At 43.9% G+C, this 24,918-nt stretch overlaps 1 protein-coding gene across 2 annotated transcripts in view; it reads left to right on the top strand.

Moving 5' to 3' along the window:
* Window positions 1-653: 653 nt before the first annotated feature.
* Window positions 654-24,918, top strand: part of LOC143822809 (connector enhancer of kinase suppressor of ras 2-like) — a 415,535-nt gene continuing 391,270 nt past the window's right edge. Inside the window, exon 1 of one of the 2 annotated variants that reach the window (XM_077308411.1) lies at window positions 654-1,200. In XM_077308411.1, coding sequence (XP_077164526.1) covers window positions 1,134-1,200 — 67 coding nt within the window. In that variant the 5' untranslated portion in view covers window positions 654-1,133. The remainder of the gene's footprint in view (window positions 1,201-24,918) is intronic. The other variant, XM_077308412.1, reaches the window with a different exon arrangement.

The following is a 24,918-nucleotide window of genomic DNA, read 5'->3' as shown; positions in this document are numbered from 1 at the left end:
TGAAGATCCCCAAAGGGTCCTGACAGCCCACCTGCTTGATCAATGATTCCTGTACAGAGATTAGTCTTGTGCTGTTCTCACCAAAAGTTTAACATCTGCACAGTTTAAAAATATGTCCTCCCCTGTGGGTTTTGGAAGGAATGGGATCTGGCTAGCAGTGCACTTTCAGCATGGGCTACCCCTGGATAACTATATTTTGCAGGTCATGCTCAGTGGCAAAAGCAGAGCCTCCGGTAGGCTGTAAGTTCCCTTTGCCATAAATGAGGGACGCAAGTACAAAAAGACACAGTGGGTTGGTTGTCCTAAACATGGTTAGGTGAGGAAAGGCTTCCCTTTGGCATGTGAGTTCTACCTTGCTATGACTCCCTCTCCTGTGTCTGACATCCTGAATTACGTGATTATAGATTCTGGTGACATCCTGCATGGTGAATACAGAGCCTCTCAGCAATTTTCACCAGCTGCCAAACACTCTTGCGCTTTTAATTCATCGGTGACAATCAGCATATTTGCCACCAAGCCGAGACAATCTGCTATCAAGTTCCAGTGAGCAATATTGTCAGTGTTATTTCTGTCTAATTTTCTTTCTTTCTTTTTTTTGCTCTCCTCCCTCCCTCCCTCCCTCCCTCCCTCCCTCCCTCCCTCTCCCCTCCCCTCCCTGCAACATCCATGATCTCGGAGCTAGTCAGAATCTAAGCTGGGAGGAGGCTGAACAGCTGAAGTGTGCACTGTAAATTCACATTTGTGCCAGCCTAAATAAGTAGATCATTGGGTGTAGAGGCTGCCTCCTTTTTTTGTAAGTAAGTAGAGACATACTGCACCATTTCCTGATTCACTGAGCTCCAGAGGGCTGCTGGCTGTGTGCAGCAGGGGAGGTGCTAGAGCTGATCAAGCAGTGTAATTTTATACATTACTGAATCAGTGCAGAGAAAACCTGGAGGGACAAAGCATCAGCTCATCTTTGGACTGCATTGTGAAATCCTCCCTCTTCCTGCTCCAGCCATGCTCTGAGACATTTGTCCGTCTCCCTCCCTCCCTCCCGCCCACCCACCCACCTCCCTTTGCTCCCCACTCCTCTCCTTTTTTCCTCCCTCAGTTTTTTCCCCTCCTTGTGGTGTGAATGATAAAGTGGTCTGATGATGGCCCTCGTTATGGAACCTATTAGCAAGTGGACACCCAAACAAGTAGTGGATTGGATGAAAGGTAAGGGCATTTCTCTGCTGCAACCTGGCTTTTTATCCCTTGCGTTCTACAGAATCCGTGCTTTTGCAGCGGGAGGGGGGGGGAGAGTCATAATGCATTATCTTGATCCAGCTCCTGCTCCTTTTGCGATGCATTGTGTGGAGTTCTCTCAATTTTTCGGGCGGGGAGGGGGATTTTGATCCGTATGCTGTCTCACACCGAGAGTTGACGGAAAGGCACGGCCGAATGGAGAAGCTGGTTTCTTTGACACTCCTGGGTAACGTGCCGCTGGAGTCTCTGGGCCAACAGTTGATGCATGTGTGAGCACAAATGCTGACAGAACTGTAGACCTTGTTTGCGTCTCAAGAAGGCTCCCTTTAGTCATTGCACGGCATAATGATCTGATGCCTGGCTGTCGTTAAATTTGTCCTGATTAGCTCTTGGTGTGCTGAGAAGGGGTAACTGGAGGCAGTAGCTGGGCATGGCTGCAGCCCTTCTTTTGGGTGTACTTTTGAAGGGTTCAAAAGGGGGCTGGGGGAAGTAAGGGTGGCCTCCTGGATTCTTAATCCACACACCCGGACTTGCTGGCTTTGCTAGCGGGTGCCTCTGTATTTTGTTCCCGGAGTAAGGTTGACTGTGACAATTCCCCCAGCACCGTGGACAGTGCAGCCCTTGCCATATATGGAGAGTGCAAGGAGGAAGCAGGAAGGGACCGCCTGTCTGAGAAGGGGAAACTCTTCTGGATAACTTATCAGGAATTGATGGATACTGTACCCCCCTCCCAGCCCCACACATTGTCTTGTGCTACAGATGAGAGCCTGGAGAGGCAAGTTAGGCGATAACGGGCACAACAGAAGGCATAAAACACACGTCTGTTAACAAGCCAGTTTCATCTTCTAAGTTAGGAGGGTGTGGATGTATCTGAGAGGGGGGATATACTGTATAGCTGTAGAGGCAAGCCCTTTAAGGAAGGGTTGGCCTTACAGCATGAGCAAGCACACAAATTGCCTGCAAAAGAAAGCTCAAAGGAACTCAGTGGCAACATTTTTGTGCAGGTATGCACACACACACACACACACACACACACAATCTCTGTGTCTAATAAATATTGTCTGCATCTACCTATATTCAATACAATGCAAACTATGTATATATATATATATTTATATTTACATGTATTGTTAATAGATTTCATATTTTGTAGTGCTGAAGTTCATAGTCTTCTGCTTATCCTTTTTTTTAAAAAAAGTATTTTCTGGTTGTTATTATATCCAAGGAATTTTTTTTTTTTAACTTTGAAACTGAAATATGCAAAGATTATAATGGGGAAGTCCATATCCGGCTTTCCTTTCCCAAAGGTTCAGCATATGCATGAAATATTATATGCCCTATATTATTGATCCCATTTCGATATATGGCCTGAGTTGCGTACAGAAAATTGTTTGTGTTGCATATGTTAGTTCTAAATGATTATGTGCATGGCAGACTTGGCTTTTCTGTCCTTCTACCCTAATCATCTGTGCAAACATTCTGGTAAGTAAAACAATGTCTGCTACCCAGACCTTCAACTTACACTGTTGTCCTCATGGTAGCATCTAAAGAATCCACTGAGTTGTTTTCTCAAAGAGACCGGTTGAGGGACTCAGGGTATCAAACCGGCTTTGCCAGGGAGGTGGGGTCTTGAAATTACTAGGTAGGTGTGATGCACAGCTCTTGGAAACAAGATGTTGGAACCTAAGGAAAAATCCTACTATTTATAGATCTTTGTTCATGTTTCTAGAGCTATTTTGGAAAGTGAAAATGCTGTCAGTTCCCAAAATGATGTGGTAGAAGGGTACAGTGAAACTGTTAGGGGGAAATAACGCTTGTCGTTTACTTCAGAATAAATTTTGGCCCCCTTTGATTTGAGATTTGACATTTCAGCTGAAAGAGATTATCCTCAACCGATTTAATAACCATCTCACCATTGCTCCCAAATTTGTAGGGGTGGTGGTGGAACAGTACCTAAAGTCTTCAATATCTTAAACACTTAAAATGTAGTAGGCAACAAGGACAACTTCTGTGTGAGTGCGTGGACCTTGCCGAATTCCTGTAACTTGGATGGCAATTAGAAATACATCAGATGTGGGTGAGAAATATCGAATTGCTGAACTTTTTCTCTTGCCTGGTCTTCTCCTTCCATTACTTTTCCTACCTGCTTCTAGTCAGAGCCTCAGCTGGGGGTGGGGGGAAGCAGTTGAGGAAGAAGGTCTTCAAGAGGGGCACATGTGGGTGAAGGAAAGGTTCTCCCCTCACCCTCCTGCTATACAGAAATTCAGCAGTGACCTGATTGTAACGCGTGGGTCTGCTGCTGAATTATCTTGCTAAATTCCTCAATAGAACATGGTATGCATGATTGCGAGCCCTTGTATGCCAGCCTCGGAAACAGCCTTTGTCTGTCACTCATCGTGACATAAGAAATTCCTGGGGATTCCTTGAAATGTTATGGGTTGTCGTTCAAACTACATGTTGCACAATAGCTAAGAATATGTGCAGCCGCAGCAGCAAGGAATTTCCCCTAGCTACGGGCTTCCTGTGTGCAAACAGTCATACAAGCTCTGCTTAAAGCCATTTTATTACTAACACGTACAGTATAGGATTAGATTTCCCTTTAGCATTTGCTCTGCAGAAGGACACATATTACAGCATGAACTGCATTGCTGAACAGGGGAAAAAGCACATTAAATAATGTATCATTGCTAAAGTGTAGCATGATATCACCAAGAGTAGTCCCCATTGAAGACTCTCTGCTGATTTTAGGCATTATGTGCATAAAAAGGTCCCTTTGGAATCAACTCATAACCCTAACTTCTTGGACGGGTCTATCTGCATGACTTTATTTATTGATGTCTGGGATGGTGTCATGTCCCGTGTATAGTACTGTGATACTATCCCTTTTGTAGATTGATTGGCATTACCCATATGGCTTAATCAAGGAGGAACCAAAGTAAATGACATCACCGAGTCCATCACAGATGGTGGTGATCAGCATCTAGTTTCATTTAGGAAAATTTCTGTCTTTGCTGAAACATCTAGTTTTGACTGAGGCAGAAACAGGTAAATAATCTTTGTAGCATTAGACCAAATTTGTATACTCAGAAATGTTTATGTTCATCTATAAAAGAAAAAAGAAATGTAAATTTTCTCCTGAAAAAAAAAATGCTCGTTTATTCTGTAATGTTAGGGACTCGGATTTGACCCGGAGTTAAAATTAGAATTTTTTTCTGGGGAAGAATCCTGGAAATAAAGTAGCTAAAGCTTTGCCCAGCTTCATGGCTATACCCAGTAAAGCTTTGCTTGCTAAATTTGTGTGAGCCTGGCTGCTATTAAAGATGCAGGAGAAAAACCTGGAAGGGCTAAAATGGCAACCTACATTCCCCAGTGCGGAAGTGGAAGAAGTGGGAACCTCTCTAAATCAGGGGTAGTCAAACTGCGGCCCTCCAGATGTCCATGGACTACAATTCCCAGGAGCCCCTGCCAGCGAATGCTGGCAGGGGCTCCTGGGAATTGTAGTCCATGGACATCTGGAGGGCCGCAGTTTGACTACCCTTGCTCTAGATCATGGAGTTCCAGAACTCCATTGAGTGATAGCACTTCGGCTCTACCACTGAGACCAGAGTTAAATGCAGCCTGTTTCTTAAGAGTTTTCTGACCCCAACACTGCAAAACTCCTAGTGGTAGAGATCTTTCCATGCATTGTTGGGGGTAGTGGTAGAGAATGGAGTCCAAATGGAACTTGGGAAGATAATCCTGTGTCTCCTTCGTCAGCTCTGCAATCTCAAAATGCTGATAATCAATCAATCAATCAATCAATCAATCAATCAATCAATCAATACTTTCTGGTTTGAATACATGGAAAAACCAGGAGGGCTGCTTCCATGATGCTGCATTTGTATGCTTCTGCATGTCATTAGGCTGGCCAGTGAAGGAGACAAAAGTGTTAGTGGTGGGGTTGGGAAGTGCAGGATCATAGCTGATTTCTGGTGACCTGGTGGAGTTTCCAAGGCAAGAGGCCTTTGGAGGTGGTTTGCCATTGCCTGTCTCTGCATCTTGACTCTGGTATCCCTTGGTGGTCTCCCATCCAAAAACTAGCCAGGACCAACCCTGCTTAGCTTCCAAGAGCTTATGACATCAGGCTAGCCTGGGCTATCCAGGTCAGGTCCAGAATTCTAGTAGACCTTTAGATTAATCTAAGTATCCCATACTCATCAATGGTGGTTTGAACCATGAAACAACCCAGGTAAAATCCTCAGACCCCATGCAGGGGAGATGCTAGGGGGATAGGGGGACCACTATGTAGCCACCATTGCCCCACTGCCTGTCTGTGACTTAGGAAGCAATGATGAAGGACAGAGGTTAGGGAGTCTTATTGCCACCATGCAGCTGCCTGGCTGCTCTTGCAGTAACTCAAAAAATGAGGGAGAAAGGGGGGGTCCCCTGATCACTGTGCAGCTGCTTACCCCCTGGTACCTAGCAACCGAGGCAAGGTGAGAGAGAGAGGGAGAGGGGCCCTGAGTTGTATATGCTCACTTGCTTGCTCGCCTGCCCTGGCCAGGCAGCTGATTGGCAGCGCGTAGAATGACCAGAAGCATATCCTCCCCCACTTTGTTACTGGCTTATTGCCAAAAGAGAGAATTCCTAGTAGCAGGCTGGCAGACATGCCAGGCTGCACCTGCTCAGGAAGAAGTCAGCAGACATGCACCCATGGGTGCATCACGTTTCTTCTCCTCTGCAACCCACACTGCAACTATTCTCACTCTTCATGCGGTCTGCTGCTGCAGCAAGCAATTTACTGGTGATAGTGGAAATAACAAGTGTGAGTGGGACTCCGTTCTATGGTTCAGGATTCCAAAACCATGAAGACCACTGGCAGTCTTCAAGCAAAGGTTGGATACACCCTTTTCTTGGATGCTTTAGGATGCTTAGGGCTGATCCTGCGTTGAGCAGGGGGTTGGACTAGATGGCCTGTATGGCCCCTTCCAACTCTATGATTCTATGATTCTAAGACTATCTCTGCTTCTCACGATCTTTGGGAATGGAATGTTCACCAAAGTAACACGATGAGTTCTGTGATTGTCCCACTGCATTTCTACCTGGTCAGAAATAGTGGTGTGAGCATGATATGATGAATAACCGGCAGCAAGGTTTACTTTGACATTCTTCCTTGATGATTTATAGACTGGGGGATTATCCTGGCTTTTTTTGCTTGCAGTAACCATTATTTGCCGGACAATTCTATGAAGCTCTTTTAGTAGGCCGTGTACTTCTGCATTGAAAAGGCTGTAATTTCCTCAAATCTATTGATTACTAAGTTCATGTCACATTGTTTGCCACCAAGTAGCACCTCAAGTGGTATACAGCAAGGCAAAGGGACCACGAATTTTTCAGTAATGAAGCAATCAAGATCTCAGTTTGTATCAGAGACATTAGGGCCAAACTTGTTGCAATACTAGGAGAAGTCGGTGAATGGCTGACCCAAGCATTTCCTTTATTAAACAGCAGCTGTTGGGGGCTTTGTATTGAGATGGAAGCTATAGACCAGGGAAGGGAGTGTCAGACCACTGGTGCATGTAGTTCAATACTGTCTACATTGATTGTCAGAGATGTTCCAAAATCTCCATGTCTTCCCTCTTACATTTAACCTGACACCTCTCAACCAAAGGTCTGAACCCAAGACCTTCTGCATGCAAAGCATAGACCAAGACTGACAATTTAAGAATCCTTGTCAGTTTTTTTCAGATTATGGCAGCAACCTTGCTGTCACCAGTATTCATTTCTACATGTTGATTGTTAAATAACATTAAAGTATTGTTGCATTCACTTACAAAGAAACCCCCTAGCTATGACATTTCCTCTTGAGTTGGGCAGCCTGTTCCATCTTTCTTTGGTCTGTCTACGTTTCCTTGTAGCTAAATGAAATAATCTGTGTGGAAACCCAGAACCTGCATAGCACAGCAGCACCAACAAAATTAGTTGTGACTTTCAGGAGCCTGGTAAGTGATTAAATAGCAGGGATTATAAAATATATAAAATCAGTTCCTTCTTAAATGCACCTTTTTAGCTAGAGCTTCACACCAAGTCATTTATTCAAAGCCCTGCTGATTGATAGCAGTGTTTGCGTGCCAAAGCTGCCTGCTCAGGAAGTTCCATTGATAATGAATGTAAATGCACATTTCACAACTGTAAAAGCATTCCCCCAGTTCTGAATTTTGCCCCCCCCCCTTAACAAAGCTGGACCTCTAAAAATATAAGCAAATTCTGTTGGTAAATTTATTAACCATGCTGCATTGATCCTGGTCAGAATAATTATACATTCCCAGCAGAAGAGTTTTCCTTGGTACGTAATCCCCTGTTTTCAAGATGGTTCATTAAAAAAAAAACATAGAAGGGTTGGGGGGGGGAGCAAGGATGCCAATGACGTAAGTGGGCTTGTTAACATTCAGATCACACATGATTCTGGCAAACCCCTTTTCAGTCTCCCTTTTTTCCTTCTCATTAAGTCAGTACCTGCTCTGTAGCAATGTGTCATGACAAGGGAGTCTCCCACACTTGCAGAGAATGATGTATAAAATTGGAAAGCATTGGTGGAGCACTAGAATTTTTATCATCTTCTAGTCAAGCGGCTTTGCATCCATTAAATATGTCCCCTCAGTATTTTCTCCTTTCAGTAACGTTTTGCTACTTCAGTGTACCAAGGGCAAAGCCCAACCACAGAATTAAAACAGTCTTTCCCTTTCCCAGGGATTTCTGGGAAGTGTAGTTTTTAAGGATAAAAGGGGGAGTAGGCTCATTAATGAAAAGTCCACAGTTCCTTTGCATGCTAGAGTTCCCAAGATTCATTGCAGGTAGTAGCCATGATGGCTAAACACAAAAAACCAGTTGGTAAATTGGCACCCAGATAATCTGAAATTAGGAGGCAGTGAGTATTATGAGTTCTCCTGGGATAATTCCTCATTAATTCATTTTTAAACTCTCATCTATTTTCATAATAAATAGGTTAATTCGAGACAGCAAGGGGCTACAAGCAGGGAGCAGAAGCCCTAAATATATCTATCCTGAGGGATAAAACATACACAATATTTCTTATGAAATTCCATCTACTTCAAAAATGTAATTAATAAATCACCAATGGGAGCTGCTTCCAGTCAGAGTAGGCAATATTGAACTCAGTGGATCAATGGCATGACTCAGTATAAGGCAGCTCATCAGGAAGACGGACATCTGTGTTGTATGCAAGAGGTCCTAGATTCAAAACCTGGCATTCAGTGGTGGAGCATCCACTTTGCTTGCACAAGGTTCCAAGTTCAATCCCCAGCATTTCCAGTGGGAAAGATCAGGTAGTAAGTGATGTGAAAGTCCTGAAACTCTGGAGAGCTTCTGCCAAAGACAACAGTGAGCTCAATATACTAATCTAGGGGTGCCACACATGGCCACCACCAGGAATCTAGAAATGTGGTCTTGGGGGTACCATTGAGTGATAGCATGTTGACCTCTGTAAGAAAGAATAAGAAAGGATATGACACCTCACTAGGAAACCCTGGAAACCATGTGGTAAAGTTTTCTGTTTTCCCCAGATGTTACATCACTCCATCACTGATAGCTATTTTTCCTGCAGGCCACAGTAGTAGTAGTAGTAGTATAGTAGTAGTAGTAGTAGTAGTAGTAGTAGAAGTAGTAGTAGTAGTAGTAGTAGTAGTAGTTGGTAAGGTAATTAATGCAGCAATGGTACACAACCCAATTGGAGAGTAGATAAAAGTTTATTTATGTATTAACATACTTGATAGGAAAGAGGAGAGACATACACATCAGAGCTGCTCTGCTGGGCAGCCACTGGGTGTTTGGGCTGGGACACGTTGCCCCACCTCTTCCTGGGTCTGGATGGGGGAGCATTTTCCCCAGTGGACCTGGTCTGCCCCCAGATCTGTTCCTCTGGGGCTGATTCCGCATGGGTAGAAAAGGCCGAGAAGGTGCTCAAATGGAAGTGTGGCTAATCCCCGCTTGTATACAATACAGGCACCAGACAGGTCCCCACCTGGGCCTGCCATGGATTGGGCCCTCATTTACCCTGGGCTAAGGGAATGCAAAGGGCCTCTTGTGGCGCAGAGTGGTAAGGCAGCAGACATGCAGTCTGAAAGCTCTGCCCATGAGGCTGGGAGTTCAATCCCAGCAGCCGGCTCAAGGTTGACTCAGCCTTCCATCCTTCCGAGGTCGGTAAAATGAGTACCCAGCTTGCTGGGGGGTAAACAGTAATGACTGGGGAAGGCACTGGCAAGGCCAACCCGTATTGAGTCTGCCATGAAAACGCTAGAGGGCTTTACCCCAAGGGTCAGACATGACCCAGTGCTTGCACAGGGGATATCTTTACCTTTACCTTTAAGGGAATGCAGAGTATCCATGTTCCCTTAGCCCACTGCAGGAGCCAACGAGGCCATCCTATGGTGGCTGGAGGGAGCAAAAAAATATGCTGGTCAGCTTCAGGGCTCTTTGCTGCACTGTGGGGCAGACCTGGGATTCCATTGTGAGGGAAGTATTCAGGATCACACCCAGATTCCTGGTGGAGTGAGTCGTTGAGAGCTGCACACCATCCAGGGTGGGCAGGCGCATTTCTTCACATGGACCCTTCCTACCCAGCCACAGGACCTCCGTCTTTGAAGGATTGAGCTTCACACAACTCTGCTTGAGTCATCTCATCACTGCTTCCAGGCAGCTGGCTAATGCTTCTGGGGGAGAGTCAGGGCGGCCATCCATCAGGAGGAAGAGCTGGGTGTCATTTGCATATTGATGACAACCCAGCCCGCACCTCCTTACCAGTTGTGTAAGAGGGCGCATGAAGATGTTGAATAAAATAGGAGAGAGGACTGCTCCCTGAGGTACTCCCCCTGTAAGCTATTGGCGGTCTGACGTTCTCTCTCCTATTGCAGCCCTCTGTCCCTGACCCCGGAGGAAGGAGCCAATGAAGGGTTGTCTCTCTTATTCCAGTGTTGGCGAGGCAGCGAGCGAAGAGTTCATGATTGACTGTGTCAAACGCTGCTGAGAGGGCTAGTAATATCAGTAGCACCAACCCACCTCGACCCAGTTGGCTGCTGAGGTCATCCATCAGGGCAACTAGCACCGTCTCTACCCCATGGCCAGGCCGGAAACCTGTCTGAGATGGGTCTAGGACTGAAGCTTCTTCCAGGAATGCTTTGCGAAGATAACTGTTATTTATGAATATATAAAGCTACCAGAGACATTGACGCACCTGTCCATGGGCGTCCATGTCACTTGTCCAAATTCATTAAATGGGATTGTTGATAAAAATCCATCTCAGATGCAGTCTTTGAACGGGAGCGAACTACTATCCTGCACAAATCAATGACAGGTCTTGTGTTGTCGGTCTTTGGCTTGGTTTTCTGTTAACAGTGCTGTTTGTCTTCTCCCCAGCTTCTTACTTTTAATCCTCCCAACAAGTACCCAGCAATCACCTCACCCAGTCAGCACAATAGCCTCTCCTGGACTAGATGGCCTGTATGGCCCCTTCCAACTCTATGATTCTATGATTCTACTTTTCTCCCCAAATCTGTGACTGAATCATAACCAGTACTGTAGTGCATATTACTGGTGGGAGAATGTTTTGGCAAGATTGTGACAGGCCTATACAAAGCAGCATTCTAGGATCTACATGCTAGACCCATGTTATTTTTAGGCCTTGCTATTTCTGCAGTGAGGATTAAGGGGAGTCTGATTCCTGGGCAGAGTCTGCACTTACTTTGTTTATTCCATTGTCAATCCTGTTGAATTCAGATCGCTTTGAACTCGGGTCTTCCTCTCCCCCGCTCCTCCTCGCCATTGAAACAGGAAAGTCTTCTGCACGTGGTTAGGGTAGTTCAGAAGGGGGTAGGGTATAAAGGTAGGGTCACTCCGGATCTATCCTTCTTGCTGCAGAAGATAAATTTAAATCTCCCAAAATCCCAACAGAAATTGCATTCTGTGTAGAGGGCAGGGACTGAATTGATCTGGGGTTGGAATAAAAGCTCCGTGCAGTTTACACCCTGGAGAAGGAGGCGGAAGCAGAACTGAAATTGGGGCTTTTACAGTTCATAACATACTTACTTGGAGTGGAAGTCTAGAAATCTGTCAGTGCAAACTCTTCCTTCTGCCGCAGAGCTTGAAACGATTTTTTGTTTCAAGTGGGACAAAAAAGTCATGTTCAAATTCCATAAAGCCAGGGCTGTTTCCTCTCTCACTTAGAGGCACATTGTGTCATTTGGTTTGCATAGGTAACTGTTATTTATGAATATATAGAGCTACCAGATACGTCAGCAGCTTTTAGAAAGACTGGCAGGACCTTCTTGTGTCAACAAGTACTTCCATGTCTGCTGTTACCCATGCTGAGACTCTTATCAGCCCTGTCCTAAGCAGAGTTATACCCGTAAATGCCCATTGGACCTAGAGAGGTTTAGGATTGCGCTATGAATATGTTCACTGGGCTTCTTTCTGAATGTGATTATTAAGTCTTTTAAAATAAATTCCCCCTTTATCATTTTGTTTTTTAATGTTTTAAGATGTGAATATGTTGTAAGACTCCTTCCTTGAGCTCCTGGAAAGGGAGATAATACATTTAAAAATAAATAATTAAAATTTTTTAGTCAAACATGGTCCTTCTAGCCCATTCTAGAATTGCAGTGGTTCTTTGATGCATCAGCTAGGGATTTCCTGCATTGGATTAGTTCTGGCTTGACTTTCACTCCTTCTGAATTCTGCCTTAACAAGGATGACTTCGTTGAGTGAATCTAAATCCAGAAGCCAAAACAGGAGTTAGGAACCAGTAAGCAAACAGGCAGAGCTTTGCTGAGCGGGGTCAAGGCAGGACCCAAAGTCCGAGGTGCTGGAAGGATCAACGTGCAGTTGTATCCACAAGGGAATGCCAACCCTGTCCTTCCTTAAGTGCAATGGCTGGCTGAGGTGCAAGTGCTGTCCAAGGCAAGGCCACCAGAGACAGCAGTGTCAGTTTGTCTGGGCCCTGGTGGCTCAGTCTGATTGGGGCTTGGGGCTTGCTGAGCGTGCCCCAGCTCTTCCTCTTCTTCTGCAGGCTTTGACAGCAGTAGCAGCAGCAGCGGGGCTGATGGCAGAGGCACCAAGCCCCCTGGCAGGTGAGCTGGTGACACAGGTGCAGACAATTCCTCTGCTGGTGGCGGCCTGGGGCACATGCATGACAGAGACTCTGGGTTGGAGAATTTGTTTACTTGTGAAGTCTCCTTCTACTTACTCCTCTGATGTAGTGAAAAGATGATCACCTCTCCATTCATTAGGAGGTAATGTTTTTTTGTAGAAGAAAGCTTCATAAGGCTGAAATATTAGGAGGCAGCCTTCACTTGTCCCTTTGAAGAAGGAAGCCTAGGAGCAGCCTTCACTTGTCCCTTTGAAGAAGAAAGCCTAGGAGGCAGCCTTCACTTGCCCCTTTGAAGAAGAAAGCATCACAAGGTTGAACTAGGAGGCAGCTTTCACTTGCCCCCGAGCATTGCTCATTATTATTGAACTCATAGAACAGAATGTTGCACAGAAGCTGTCCACAGCCTACCTACCACCATCATGGACAGTATCTGTTGATCATTTTCTAGAGATGTATTTGAATTCATGGGTAAGTGAACTCTTCGGTTTCTCTAGTGAAACTCCCCAATGTCTCCCGTGGTCCATACAAAGGGGTGTCATACAGCATTGAACATTTAGCCCTAGTTAGGCATTTGTTGGACCTAGGACTAAATAACTTAGTCCTTGAGGGCTGTTGGTTGGAGAACAGAACACAGATTGATTCTAGTACTGCTATCTCTAGTCTGGCCTTGGCAATGCAGTGCTTACAATAATGTGGAATTGAGGATACTCTGTGCCTGTAGGTATTTTATCAAAACTCATAGTGATCTGTCACAGAGCAATCCTAAGAAAAATGACACCTTTCTTATGTCCATTGACTTCAACAGAGCCTGTTTCTGCACTGGGAACTCTGCTGCCCTGGCTCCCATGCAGGAGCATAAATCCAGGGTGGATGAGGTGCACTGGGCCAAATGCTCCCCCATGCAGGAGCAGGAAGAGGCAGGGCAACCTGCCCCATCTCAGTACATGAAGCCTCCAGTGCGGAAACAGTCTAAAAGGAATGCATGAGCTTCCAGATGGCAAGCATACATTTGCTTTTGTTTCTTTGGAACCACAGAGAATGGCTGCAAAGAGAACGATAGGCAAGAAAGAGCAAAATCCATCTCTTTGCTCTTCCGTTAATGGTGCTGCATTAAAATGAGGGTCTTGCTGTAGTCGTCGTTAATCCTGAATACAGAATTATGTTCTAGCACACCCGGAGCATGTGCACTGGCCTTGAGGGCCGTCACAACAGCTTCATTAAGAAAGCAACCTACAAGCCCAGGCCTTTCAGAAGACATGTCATTGTGAGCCGACACCCATCCATGCTATAGCCCAAGCCTCCCGGACTGCTTGCTAGAGTCAGCAATGAAGTCGGAGGCCTGTTTATCTCTAACCAGACTTGACTCTGCATAAATTGCCCCTGAGAACATGTGTCATTGAAACAGCCAACAAAATGCTGACAAGGATGCTCAAGCTACAGATGCAGATGCATGACTGGCAGTTGCATTGTCTTGCTCCTTCTGATATGTGGAACAGGGGTTTTTGTGTTCCTCTTCAGCAGTCAGCTAATTTTATTATTCAGTGTTTACTGGGGACAAGATTCTAGGTTGATTTTGTGAGTAACAGTGTGTTTGTGTGTGGTTGTGTGTGTGTGTGTGTGTGTGTGTGTGTGTGAGAGAGAGAGAGAGAGAGAGAGATTTAATTCTAATTAAACTGCAAGTTCAGCAGTCTGGTACAGCGTCTGATAACAGGGTCAGGGACACAGGCTGTATATAGATGGGAGTAGTTCTCGAAACTCCGCAGAAAAATGGGAAGGAACATGGTAAGGAACACACAAAGGGCAAGACACAAACCCAAGTAAGGACATGAGCTGGGGGGGATTTAAACTAAATAGACTGATTCAATAATTCCTCCTGGGATTTTGTAAGTATTTGAAGCTTCCAGCTGATGAATAGTTTTGCGACTTTTCAGAGGCACATGAACTCATCTGCGCTTTGGAAAAACATAAAAATTACACTTTTTTGCCCTCATTGTTATCTATCACAGCATATGTTTTGGACATGAGTGAAACTGAACGTTCTACAAAATATTTCAAAGTGACATGGTGAAATTTTCCGTTTCATTAAAAGCCTCTGTAAACCTCACGTTTGACCTGTCCTCCAACAGCTTCACTGGTTGCCGGTGGAGTTCTGGATCAGGGTCAAGGTTCTTGTACTGACAAAAGCCCTATGCAGTCTGAGCCCTGTGCATTTGAAGGACCACCTCTTGCAACTTGTCCCATGGAGCAGTGGTCCCCAACCTTTTTATCACCAGGGACCACTCAATGCTTGAGAATTTTACTGAGGCCCGCTGGGGGGGGGGTAGTTTACTCCTGTACTCTCAACCACTGCCCTAATGCTCTCTGATCGCTATGGTAATGTTTAAACATCCCTTCAAAATAAGATACAGACACGCCACAACAATGAACATAAGGAACATTTTATTTTCATGGAAATTTTAACTCATGACAATGACAAATCAATAGGAACCCTGAGCTTGTTTCTCTGCAACGAGATAGTCCCATCTGGGAGTGATGGGAGACACCCGAAGTGTGTTGTAAAGGGCCGGGGGGGGGAGGGGAGAAGGCGTCCTTCGCGACCCACCTCCAATTAGTCGACCGACCACGTGTGGTCCACAGCCCACAGGTTGGGGATCGCTACCCTGGAGGTCACTACACTCAGCAAATACTAATTTACTGGTCATTCCTAATCCCAAGGATGTGTGCCTGGTCTTGACCTTGGATCCAATGTGGTAGAATGAGTTGCCTGTTGAGATCTGGGCCCTGATGGAGCCATCAAAGTTCTGCAGGGCCTTCAAGAAGGCACTCTACTACCAGACCCATGGCTGAGGCCAGGGCAGCCCAAAGTTATATCAGCCTCCCTCCACCTTCTCCTCTTTGGCTCCTCCTATTTTTTTTTTTTAAAAACAATATTTTATTTCATTTTACCAAAATAAAGGGGGAAGGTTCCATGTAAGGGAGTTAGGGAGTTGGAGTTTGGGGGTTTACATATCTTTCCATTTACAGTCTCATCTTTAAAGTCCGAATCAGCCGTTCTATGGTGATAAAAGGGAGGAGAATGATGTTGAAAGCTGCTTTAGGCCACTACTGTGAAGAAAAACAAAGTAGGGTTTTTTTTTAATATATAGTGAAAGGGGTAGTAATTTATTAGGAGCTCTGGCCTGGATGCCCAAGGCTAACCTGATCCTATCTCTTGCTGCTGCTGCTGCTGCTGCTTCTTCTTCTTCTTCTTCTTCTTCTTCTTCTTCTTCTTCTTCTTCTTCTTCTTCTTCTTCTTCTTCTTCTTCTTCTTCTTCTTCTTCTTCTTCTTCTTCTTCTTCTTCTTCTTCTTCTTCTTCCTTGAAAACCCTGTAAGTCACCTAATACTTTAGGGGGTGGGGAGGAATGGTATCAGAAATTCAGAACTGTCCTTCCTCAATAGGTTTGCTGGGGCATGTAATTGAAATTTTATTCTGACTTTAGCTTTAAGGGAGGTCTGGGGGATGCCTTTTCAAAAAATGCAGGCATACCGTCCATTCTCTCCTCCATCTTGATCCTTGTTGTGGACTTTTAAAAAGAAACCTGCAGCCAACCAACCATGGTGGCATTAAACATGTGAAACTTTAAAAATTTTAAAAACACATGCAATCCTGCCGGGCCAAGTAGCAGGGTATACGTTTAAAAATAAATAATTTAAAATAAACAATGACAACAATGATGACCCATTTCTTTATGTACTTGCATTATGAGCAGTATAGGACACAGTTGTTGGAAAGTCAATGCATGTAACATGCAGCAACATGGGGCACTTTATGAAATCCCCAGACGATTATGAGCATTTTGCCAATGTGATACTACGACTAATACTGTGACAGTATATTGGAAGAGCAACCACTGACGAAGATAAAACAGAAAGCGGGTCACTTAACCTAGGATCCCGTTTTGGTTGACTCTTTATGTTTGATCATATGTTTGACCATTTAGACTTTGTTATAACCTTTTCCCTTATAAACATAGAGAAGACTACTATATAATTGTGCCTTGTGATTTCCTTTTTTCTTCTGTGTAACATGCAGCAGGCAAAGAACAGCAAGCAGGGAGAATGTGGGGATTGATACAAGGAGTGTAATTAATGTTACCAATTGGACGGGAAAAAATGTCCTTACCCTTTAATAAATGTTTAATTTGCAAAAGTGTTTAATATACAGTTGAAGTTTCTCATGGCTTCGTGCTAAATAAGATCTCCTGATAATTGCTGCAGATCAAAGCCAGAGAGACCATCTTTAAAGCTGGCCTCACGAAGGGTTATGAGTACAACATTTTTTTTATTTTTTGGACATGCAAAAACTCAGTTTCTCCACAGCAGACGGTGCAAGCCAGATGAATTTGAACATGTGCCTCTCTCATCAGCATTAGTGCATCATGAAATGCTACTGGAGACACGGCCTAAGACTGGGATTGTACCTTGTGTAATAAGCACTGCTCTTGAATGTACGTCTCATTTATTCAAATAAGAAATGCACTTGATAATCATCTAAATAATATAAAACCCAGTTGCGTTGCCCTACTGAATCTGCTGTTTATTCAAATGCAAATCCCTCTGCAACAAAACTTTTTGTTGTTGTTGTTGAAAGAAAGGAGACATGCCCTTGCTAAGCATTAAGAGGCAGCAAAATCGCATTCATGTTGATACGTCTTTGATCCAGTACTTGAAAAACCATTGATGTTTCAGCAAATGACTGTGAACAGATTTTTTTAAAAATATGGACTACCATTTCATTAGCACGAAAATTCCTTAAAGTGGACTAGAAAAGCAGCTGTGCTTTAACTTCAATGGCTCCCAGCGCAAAAGCCCCGTTCGTTTTGTAATCTGGATCCTTTCTTGTATCAGACTTTAATAAACTTTTTGCTGATGCTGCATTATTTCTTTGGATATCAAAGATGTTTCTAAATGACTGTGTGATTTTTCTTTGAATGATTTGTAGTCTAAGCTGATGAATAAGTAGGATACTGACAGGCTGCCACTTACTGGAGATGGCATTCTTTAAAACTGATGGAAATGGGAAACAGATGATTTGAGGATGGTGCTTTTTTTCGGGGGGGTGGGCATTAAGTGCTACCAAGCTGTTTCTGCATTATAGTGACCCTATGAATTAATGACCTACAAAATGTCCTTGGCTAAGTCAAGTAAGTACACTTTATTGCATTAGGTCATAGGCTATCACACATTCAAATATACAACACCAAAAAGACGTTCAAGAGAATTGCAAGGCTAGAATTTAAACTTTCTTGATTAACAGCAAAAACCGAATGTGACTTACTCCTGTCATACAGTCTACATATTAGCTGTTTTAAAAGGCCAAGGTATTTGCGCAGCGGCTACCTTGCATCTTTCTTGCAACCTATGTGCAGGTAGCAGCCCTTTGTGTCACATAAGGATTTGTGTCAGAAAGCAAATATCTTAATTTGTCATGAGCTGAAGATACTGCCCCTGGAATTGTTTTATTTAGAAATTTTCTCTGTGTAAAGTGAGCAGTCCAATAGATAATGAGGAAGGTCTTCAGCTATTGGATTCCTGAAAATATAGTGATGTTGTAAGAGAGGAGTTTGGGCATATCTCCTGGTCAAAACAGATGAAGGCATTAACTGAAATCTCAGGGCTGAAAACACCAACTTTAGCTTACTCACGTTGATGTTGACCACATACAGGGCTCTGCTGTGATATTTAAAAAGGTCGAAGAAGAAGAGTTGGTTCTTATATGCCGCTTTTCTCTACCCAAATGAGGCTCAAAGCGGCTTACAGTCGCCTTCCCTTCCCTCTCCCCACAACAGACACCCTGTGGGGTGGGTGAGGCTGAGAGAGCCCTGATATCACTGCTCGGTCAGAAAAGTTTTCTCAGTGCCATGGCGAACCCAAGGCCATCCAGCTGGCTGCATGTGGGGGAGCCTGGAATCAAACCTGGCATGCCAGATTAGAGGTCCGTACTCCTAACCACTACACCAAAGTGGCTCTTTTAAACCATGGAGCACATCTAGACTGCACACTTAAGGATGTTTCTATTTTTGTATCCTGAATGAAAACTCACTGTATTAGATCTTTATCATTTCCTAGTTCTGCTACTAAATAATCTGGCACAGTGTAATGTAAAATAATATAATCCATAAAGGCTGAAAGTGGACCCTTAGCTTCTATAGCAGAATTAGAGCTCTCATGACTAAAACAATCTATAGCAGACAATATATTTTTCCTTCACTTGAAAGAGGGTACTCCAAGCTCTGCTCTCATAAAAATGGCTGGGGCACATATCATAAAAGGATATTGTGGATATTCAGGATAGAGTCGAAGACACTAAGTACTTGCTCCTTCCTACCTCTACGTTTGTCAGAGATCCTTAATTTTAAATTTTAAAAACTTAATTTTAAAAACTTAATTTTTTCAAATATGTAAAATTGCAATTGGCGCAAGAGGTACAGAAAACGCTTCTCCAAATTTATTCTGTCAACTTTCTGCCAGAGTCTCTCCCTATTAATGGATTAGCTGAAGCTAAATTAACAAAATCCATGTATAAAGCTTTAGTTGGACCATTCATTCCCGAAGCTGCTATGTTGTAAAGAGTTTGGCAGTGGGCCATGATGCAATGTCCTTTTTGAACCCTGCTTAGTATGGACAAATTACGCTATTTTTACCAGCTCAGTGTTCCAGGTTTTTTTAAAAATAAAAATTTACCATAGATCTTAGAGGAGATACTTAACAAGCTAACTTGGCACAGTAGTTACACAGGCTACCTTTATTCCCTTTTTGATGTATTAGAACAGGAGTAGTCAAACTGCGGCCCTCCAGATGTCCAGGGACTACCATTCCCATGAGCCCCTGCCAGCGAATGCCAGCGAATGCTGGCAGGGGCTCATGGGAATAGTAGTCCCTGGATATCTGGAGGGCCGCAGTTTGACTACCCCTGTATTAGAACGACAAGACTTGTCTTCCAGCCTTTTGGGAATTTATCTGTGCTGTTGATTTGGGTTAAAAAAAAAAAACTTGGCTAAGTTGAGACAACCATCCAGGAAAGGCTTTAAAAAAGTCACGGGGTAGCAAACCTTCCCTGGGATATTTACCTGATGCCAGAGCTGCAATTATGTCTCTAACCTCTGCTTCTGCAGCTGGGGCCCATGCTGGGAGACCTGACATACCAATGCCCCGCAATCTATCATCTAGTAGGCTGAGTGAGGTAAGTGGCATAAAGTTTCAGAGATTTTTGAGAAATATGGCATATTTCCAAAGGCACGTTGAAATTCCCCACACCTGGCACTATCAAAACCCAGCAGCGTCCTGATCCTAATTCCTTTCACATACCTTTTGCATGATCCGATTTCCCCCCTTTTAATTAGATTTTTGAATTGGGTTTTTAACCTGGCAATCCTTAGCATGCTAAACTCAATCTTATCATATCCGGTCTGTTTCAGACCCTTTATTAACTTTGTAGAAACTCAAATACTTTGGCCACCTCATGAGAAGGAAGGACTCTCTGGAGAAGAGCCTAATGCTGGGAACGATTGAGGGCAAGAGAAGAAGGGGACAACAGAGAATGAGGTGGCTGGATGGAGTCCCTGAAGCAGTTGATGCAAGCTTAAATGGACTCTGGGGAATGGTAGAGGACAGGAAGGCCTGGAGGATCATTGTCCATGGGGTCGCGATGGGTCGGACATGACTTTGCACCTAACAACAACAGCAACAACATTAAGCTCTCAACACTCAAGCCAACTGTTTTTCAGACTTTGCACAGCCATTATAGGTTTGTTACTAATGAACAGATGTTTTAAAAAACTTAAGCATCTTATCAAACTACAATAGAGCATCAGAGTCAGCTTGTAACAGAGCTGGGCAGATGGACTTCTGTTGTTCAGGGCCTGGGATAGCCTAAGATGCATTTGCTCAGACCATTTGGCTTGTCTGTGGTTGGAAGATCTCCTTGAATGAGTCAATCAACCTCATGTTGGCTCTTTTCCTACTGCCTTCAACCTTTTCCTCAGAATTATTGCCCTTTCCAGAGGCTCTCCTGTTCTAAGCAACTTTAATTCTACTCTTCTTCCTAAACCTTTTGTTGACTTGGCTACTGCTGCCATTCTGCCTACTCTCCCATAGATGTTGACAGGAGAAAGGGTAGAGCTTATTCAGGTAGGTCAAACATTGACAAGGAGTCCCAGGTTCAGTCCCTAGCATCTCCAGTTAAATGAAGCAGGTAGTAAGTGATGTGAAATCAATCTCGCTAAGAGACCATTGGAGTGCTTGAGCCAGTTGGAGTAGGTAATACTGACTTGATACACCAATGGTCTAATTCAATATAAGGTAGTTTCAGGTAACTGGTTCTTTCTTCTCTGGTCAAAACACAGTGCTCTGGCAGTTAGCTGACCACATTTTTGTTAGATTAATGACTCAGAATGCCCAGGTAACATTTCTTCAATGAGTACTAATGCTTCAGTATAATCCCCCCCCCCCATAGTTCTGTTAAATGTGCAGGAGAGTTTGGAAAAGGATGAGTCATCCCAGCTGAGGAAAGGGAACAGAAGCTTATGTGAAGAAACTAGGGGCCAAGCACCTTGCATTCAGGAATACAACGGGCGCTAGATTAGGGGGGGTCTAGTGCAAGGAGCTCACTGGCAGGGCCAGCTCTCATGAAGCAGGGATCTGCAACTTCTGAGCTTCAGAGGGAAGTGGAAGGAGGAGGGGGTGGTCAGGGGTGGGGGATGGAAGGCAATTGGCTGGCTGCTGGACAGACAGGCAAGCCAGTTGGAGGAGGAGGCACTCAGGGGCGGGACAGCCACCCTGAGTGGGTGTTAAGCGCTGAGTGGCACTTGAAGCCATGAGACATGCTCCTCATTCAAGCCCTTACCTGAAATATTAATTGGAACAGATAGCAGGATTGAGTTAGGAGAGAGAGAGGCAGGTAGGCAGGCAGGCAGGCAAACAGGTAGAGACAGCTTTGAGTAGCTTAAAACATCTTGGAGATCTCTATGCATCTGTGGATAGATGCACCTACAGCCTTGTACCATGCACTGTAAACAAAAGACCCATACGTTTCTAGTGTTCTCCAAGGGAACGAACCCAAGAGCTATTTCTCCTACTATGGCTTGGATACCTGGGGAGTGTGACAAGTACAAATACAGTGACTGTGATGCTGAGTTGAAGGCAAACAAATGGTAACTTTATAAACTTAGCTTGCTATTCCTAATAGGACCTTCAATCTGTGTACTTATTTATGACTCACCTTCTACAGCAGCCTTTCTCAACTTTTTTACCATTGAGAGACCCCTGAAACATTCTTCAGGCTTGAAGAAACCTCAGAAATGATGCAATCATGCAGAATATGGTTAGGAAGCAGAGCTATGTACATGCCAACCTAGGGCCCCTCCCCTTCCCATCCCCTCTACGCACATCATTGGCCATTTTGGGAGAGGGAAAAAAATACAACATGACCATATATGCTAAGGTGACCATAGTGTCCCACTTTTGGAGGGACGTCTGGGGGTACCTGGCAAATTGTACTTATGTTGAAAGTAAATATATATATATATTACAATACATTTTTGCGTTCTGTGCATTCTATGAAACTTTTTGCTGCTCCATATAGACCAAATTTTAATCAAGAACCCCCCCAGTCAATAGTGTCCCGCTTTACCAATGTTAAAATCTGGTCCTTAATATATGCTCATATCCCTGGATAAATAGTTAACTCCCATCCATTCAGGAAACCCTTCCAGGGCCATCAAGAAACCCCAGGGTTTCAGGAAATGCTGGCTGAAAAAGCCTGCTCTGCATATATATGTGGAATTGTACTTCACATTTCATTGTGTGTGAGGGAGTGTGCTGTGCACACAAAAGCTTACACCTTGAATAAAACCTTTTTGGTCTTAAAGGTGCCACTGGACTCAAGCTGTGTTGTGTTGCTGCTGTTAACGTGGGGGAGTTAAAAGGAAACCTCCATGTGCACTGACAGTGTACTATATCTTGCAGAATAGAAGAAACACCTTTATACGCTGCTTGACAGCTTCACAGAAGCACTGGCTATTGGGGGCTATTGATTGAATATCAAATGATATTTCCAGCATTTATGTCCAGGGGATAGGGCAAGCAGGCATATGATTAGACACCCCAAAACACAGGGCTTCTAAACCCAATAACAGAAAAGCACAAAACACATTACAACAAAGGTCTCCCATGTGTGGGTCAAGGTGACAGCCTGCTCCTATTTAATCATTCTCTGAAGCTCGGAGAAATGATATTTCCAGCATTTATGTCTAGGGAACAGCCCAAACAGGCATATGATTAGACACCCCAAAATAAAAGGTAAAGGTAAAGGTATCCCCTGTGCAAGCACCGAGTCATGTCTGACCCTTGGGGTGACACCCTCCAGCGTTTTCATGGCAGGATCAATACGGGGTGGTTTGCCAGCGCCTTCCCCAGTCATTACCGTTTACCCCCCAGCAAGCTGAGTACTCATTTTACCGACCTCGGAAGGATGGAAGGTTGAATTGACCTTGAGCCGGCTGCTGGGATCGAACTCCCAACCTCATGGGCAGAGCTTTCAGACAACATTTCTGCTGCCTTACCACTCTGCGCCACAAGAGGCTCATACACCCCAAAATACAGGGCTTCTAAACCCAATAACAGAAAAGCACAAAACACATTACAAAAAAGGTCCCCCATGTGTGAGTCAGGGTGATGGCCTGCTCCTATTTAATCATTCTCTGAAACTCAGGGAAATAGACCTTTCTGGCTTTTCATTAAGACTGATATTTTTTCTACCACAGTGTGAATGTCAGCCTAATCATTAATAGCTAACCATCAAGCTGGAGATGCACTAACAAGCTACTAAATGGCTCAAATGGTGATGTATTCAGAAGACATTGGTGATAAATGTTTGCTATTTTTAAATCATTCACTAATGGCTGGAATGAATTATTCCCCCCCCCCCTGAACTAGCCCTTTTCCAGAGATGGATTCTTAAAAAAATTAATCTTCTTGATGAAATATATTTTGTAAATGTATACCTCTCTTGCCCATCCACTAGGTAATGTTACCTGATTTGGCTTCCTTTTGACTCTGTACCTGGTACATTATCTCAATTAAGCTCCTTTGTTAGCATAATGGCTGCTGCATTTTACCTCCACTCTCAGCCTTTTAAGAGATTGGCATGTTTCATTTAGCATTAGAGAAATATTTGATCAGCGATCGGTTTTTATGGATTCTGATGGAGGCTGCCATTATTTCCTCCTTTCTCCCAGAATGCAAAAGTTTAACGTGTCTCAGTGAGGATCTTCTTGGAATGCAAAATGTCTTAGTGTAACTCTCCACATCTCCGTATAGAAGTATCAAGTAGTGGGTAATGTTAAGGGTTTCTGCTTGAGAACCTGGTATGCTGCTGCCATTCTGAATAGATAGTACAATCCTCAATGGACCAAGAACCTGATTTAGGGTAAGGCAGCTTCATCGTTTCACATGTAATCTAAGGAAGGCTGCAGAAGTCCTGAACAAGATAAAGATAAAGGCTGATGACCATAACTCAAAGTATATATTTAATCTCTTGTCCCTTCTTTTTGCCCCCCCCAAATAAAAAATAAAATATGATCAGTCCCAAGAGCTGAAAAGCTCACAATTTCATGATATCTTGGATTATTCCTAATGGACAGTGTTGTGTTGGAAAGTCCCACCCTGTATTTTTTAAATTTTAAAACTGGCTAAACAAAGCAAATACCACAAAGCTCAGAGATCTTCCCCAAACCCACTTCCAGTTCTAAATAGTTCATTTAACACTTATCTCCTTTATTTTTATTCTACTCTTTCTCTAGGGAAGTTGGGGTAAGACATGGGTCTGATTAGATGATACTTTAGCAGTTTTAAGAGTGTTATAGCTCATCCATTGAGGCATTTCATTTCTTTTGGCTACGAAGCCTTGATGGATGACTGATGAAACTCTTAAAATTGCTAGAGATAGATGAGAAACAATAGTTGACAAAAACATAATCAGAAGTCTCAATGCAGTGTTCTAGCAACTTGCACATAGAGACTAAGAGAACTATTATGATAGTGTAAAAAATGGAAAAGAGCAACAAAAAAAAGGAAGAACAAGAGTTCTGTTCCATAAAATACAAGAAATCAAAGGGAAATTTAAAGCAGAGATAGGCACACTGAAAGATCCTGGGCCTGGCATGCATTAGGCTGTCATGGCCCTGAGTGAGAGCCAGTTTGGTGTAGTGGTTAGGAGTGCGGACTTCTAATCTGGCATGCCGGGTTCGATTCTGCACTCCCCCACATGCAGCCAGCTGGGTGACCTTGGGCTCAACACAGCACTGATAAAACTGTTCTGACCAGGCAGTGATATCAGGGCTCTCTCAGCCTCACCTACCTCACAGGGTGTCTGTTGTGGGGAGAGGAAAGGGAAGGTGACTGTAAACCGCTTTGAGCCTCCTTCGGGTAGGGAAAAGTGGCATATAAGAACCAACTCTTCTTCTTCTTCTTAATGGAATGTGGTTATTTTCCGCATTCCCTTAACTTC

Source organism: Paroedura picta, chromosome 13 (assembly GCF_049243985.1).
Source record: "Paroedura picta isolate Pp20150507F chromosome 13, Ppicta_v3.0, whole genome shotgun sequence".
NCBI classification, from domain to species: Eukaryota; Metazoa; Chordata; class Lepidosauria; order Squamata; family Gekkonidae; genus Paroedura; species Paroedura picta.
The sequence above is the reverse complement of the archived record's forward strand: the minus strand, read 5'-3'. Positions and strand labels throughout refer to the sequence as shown.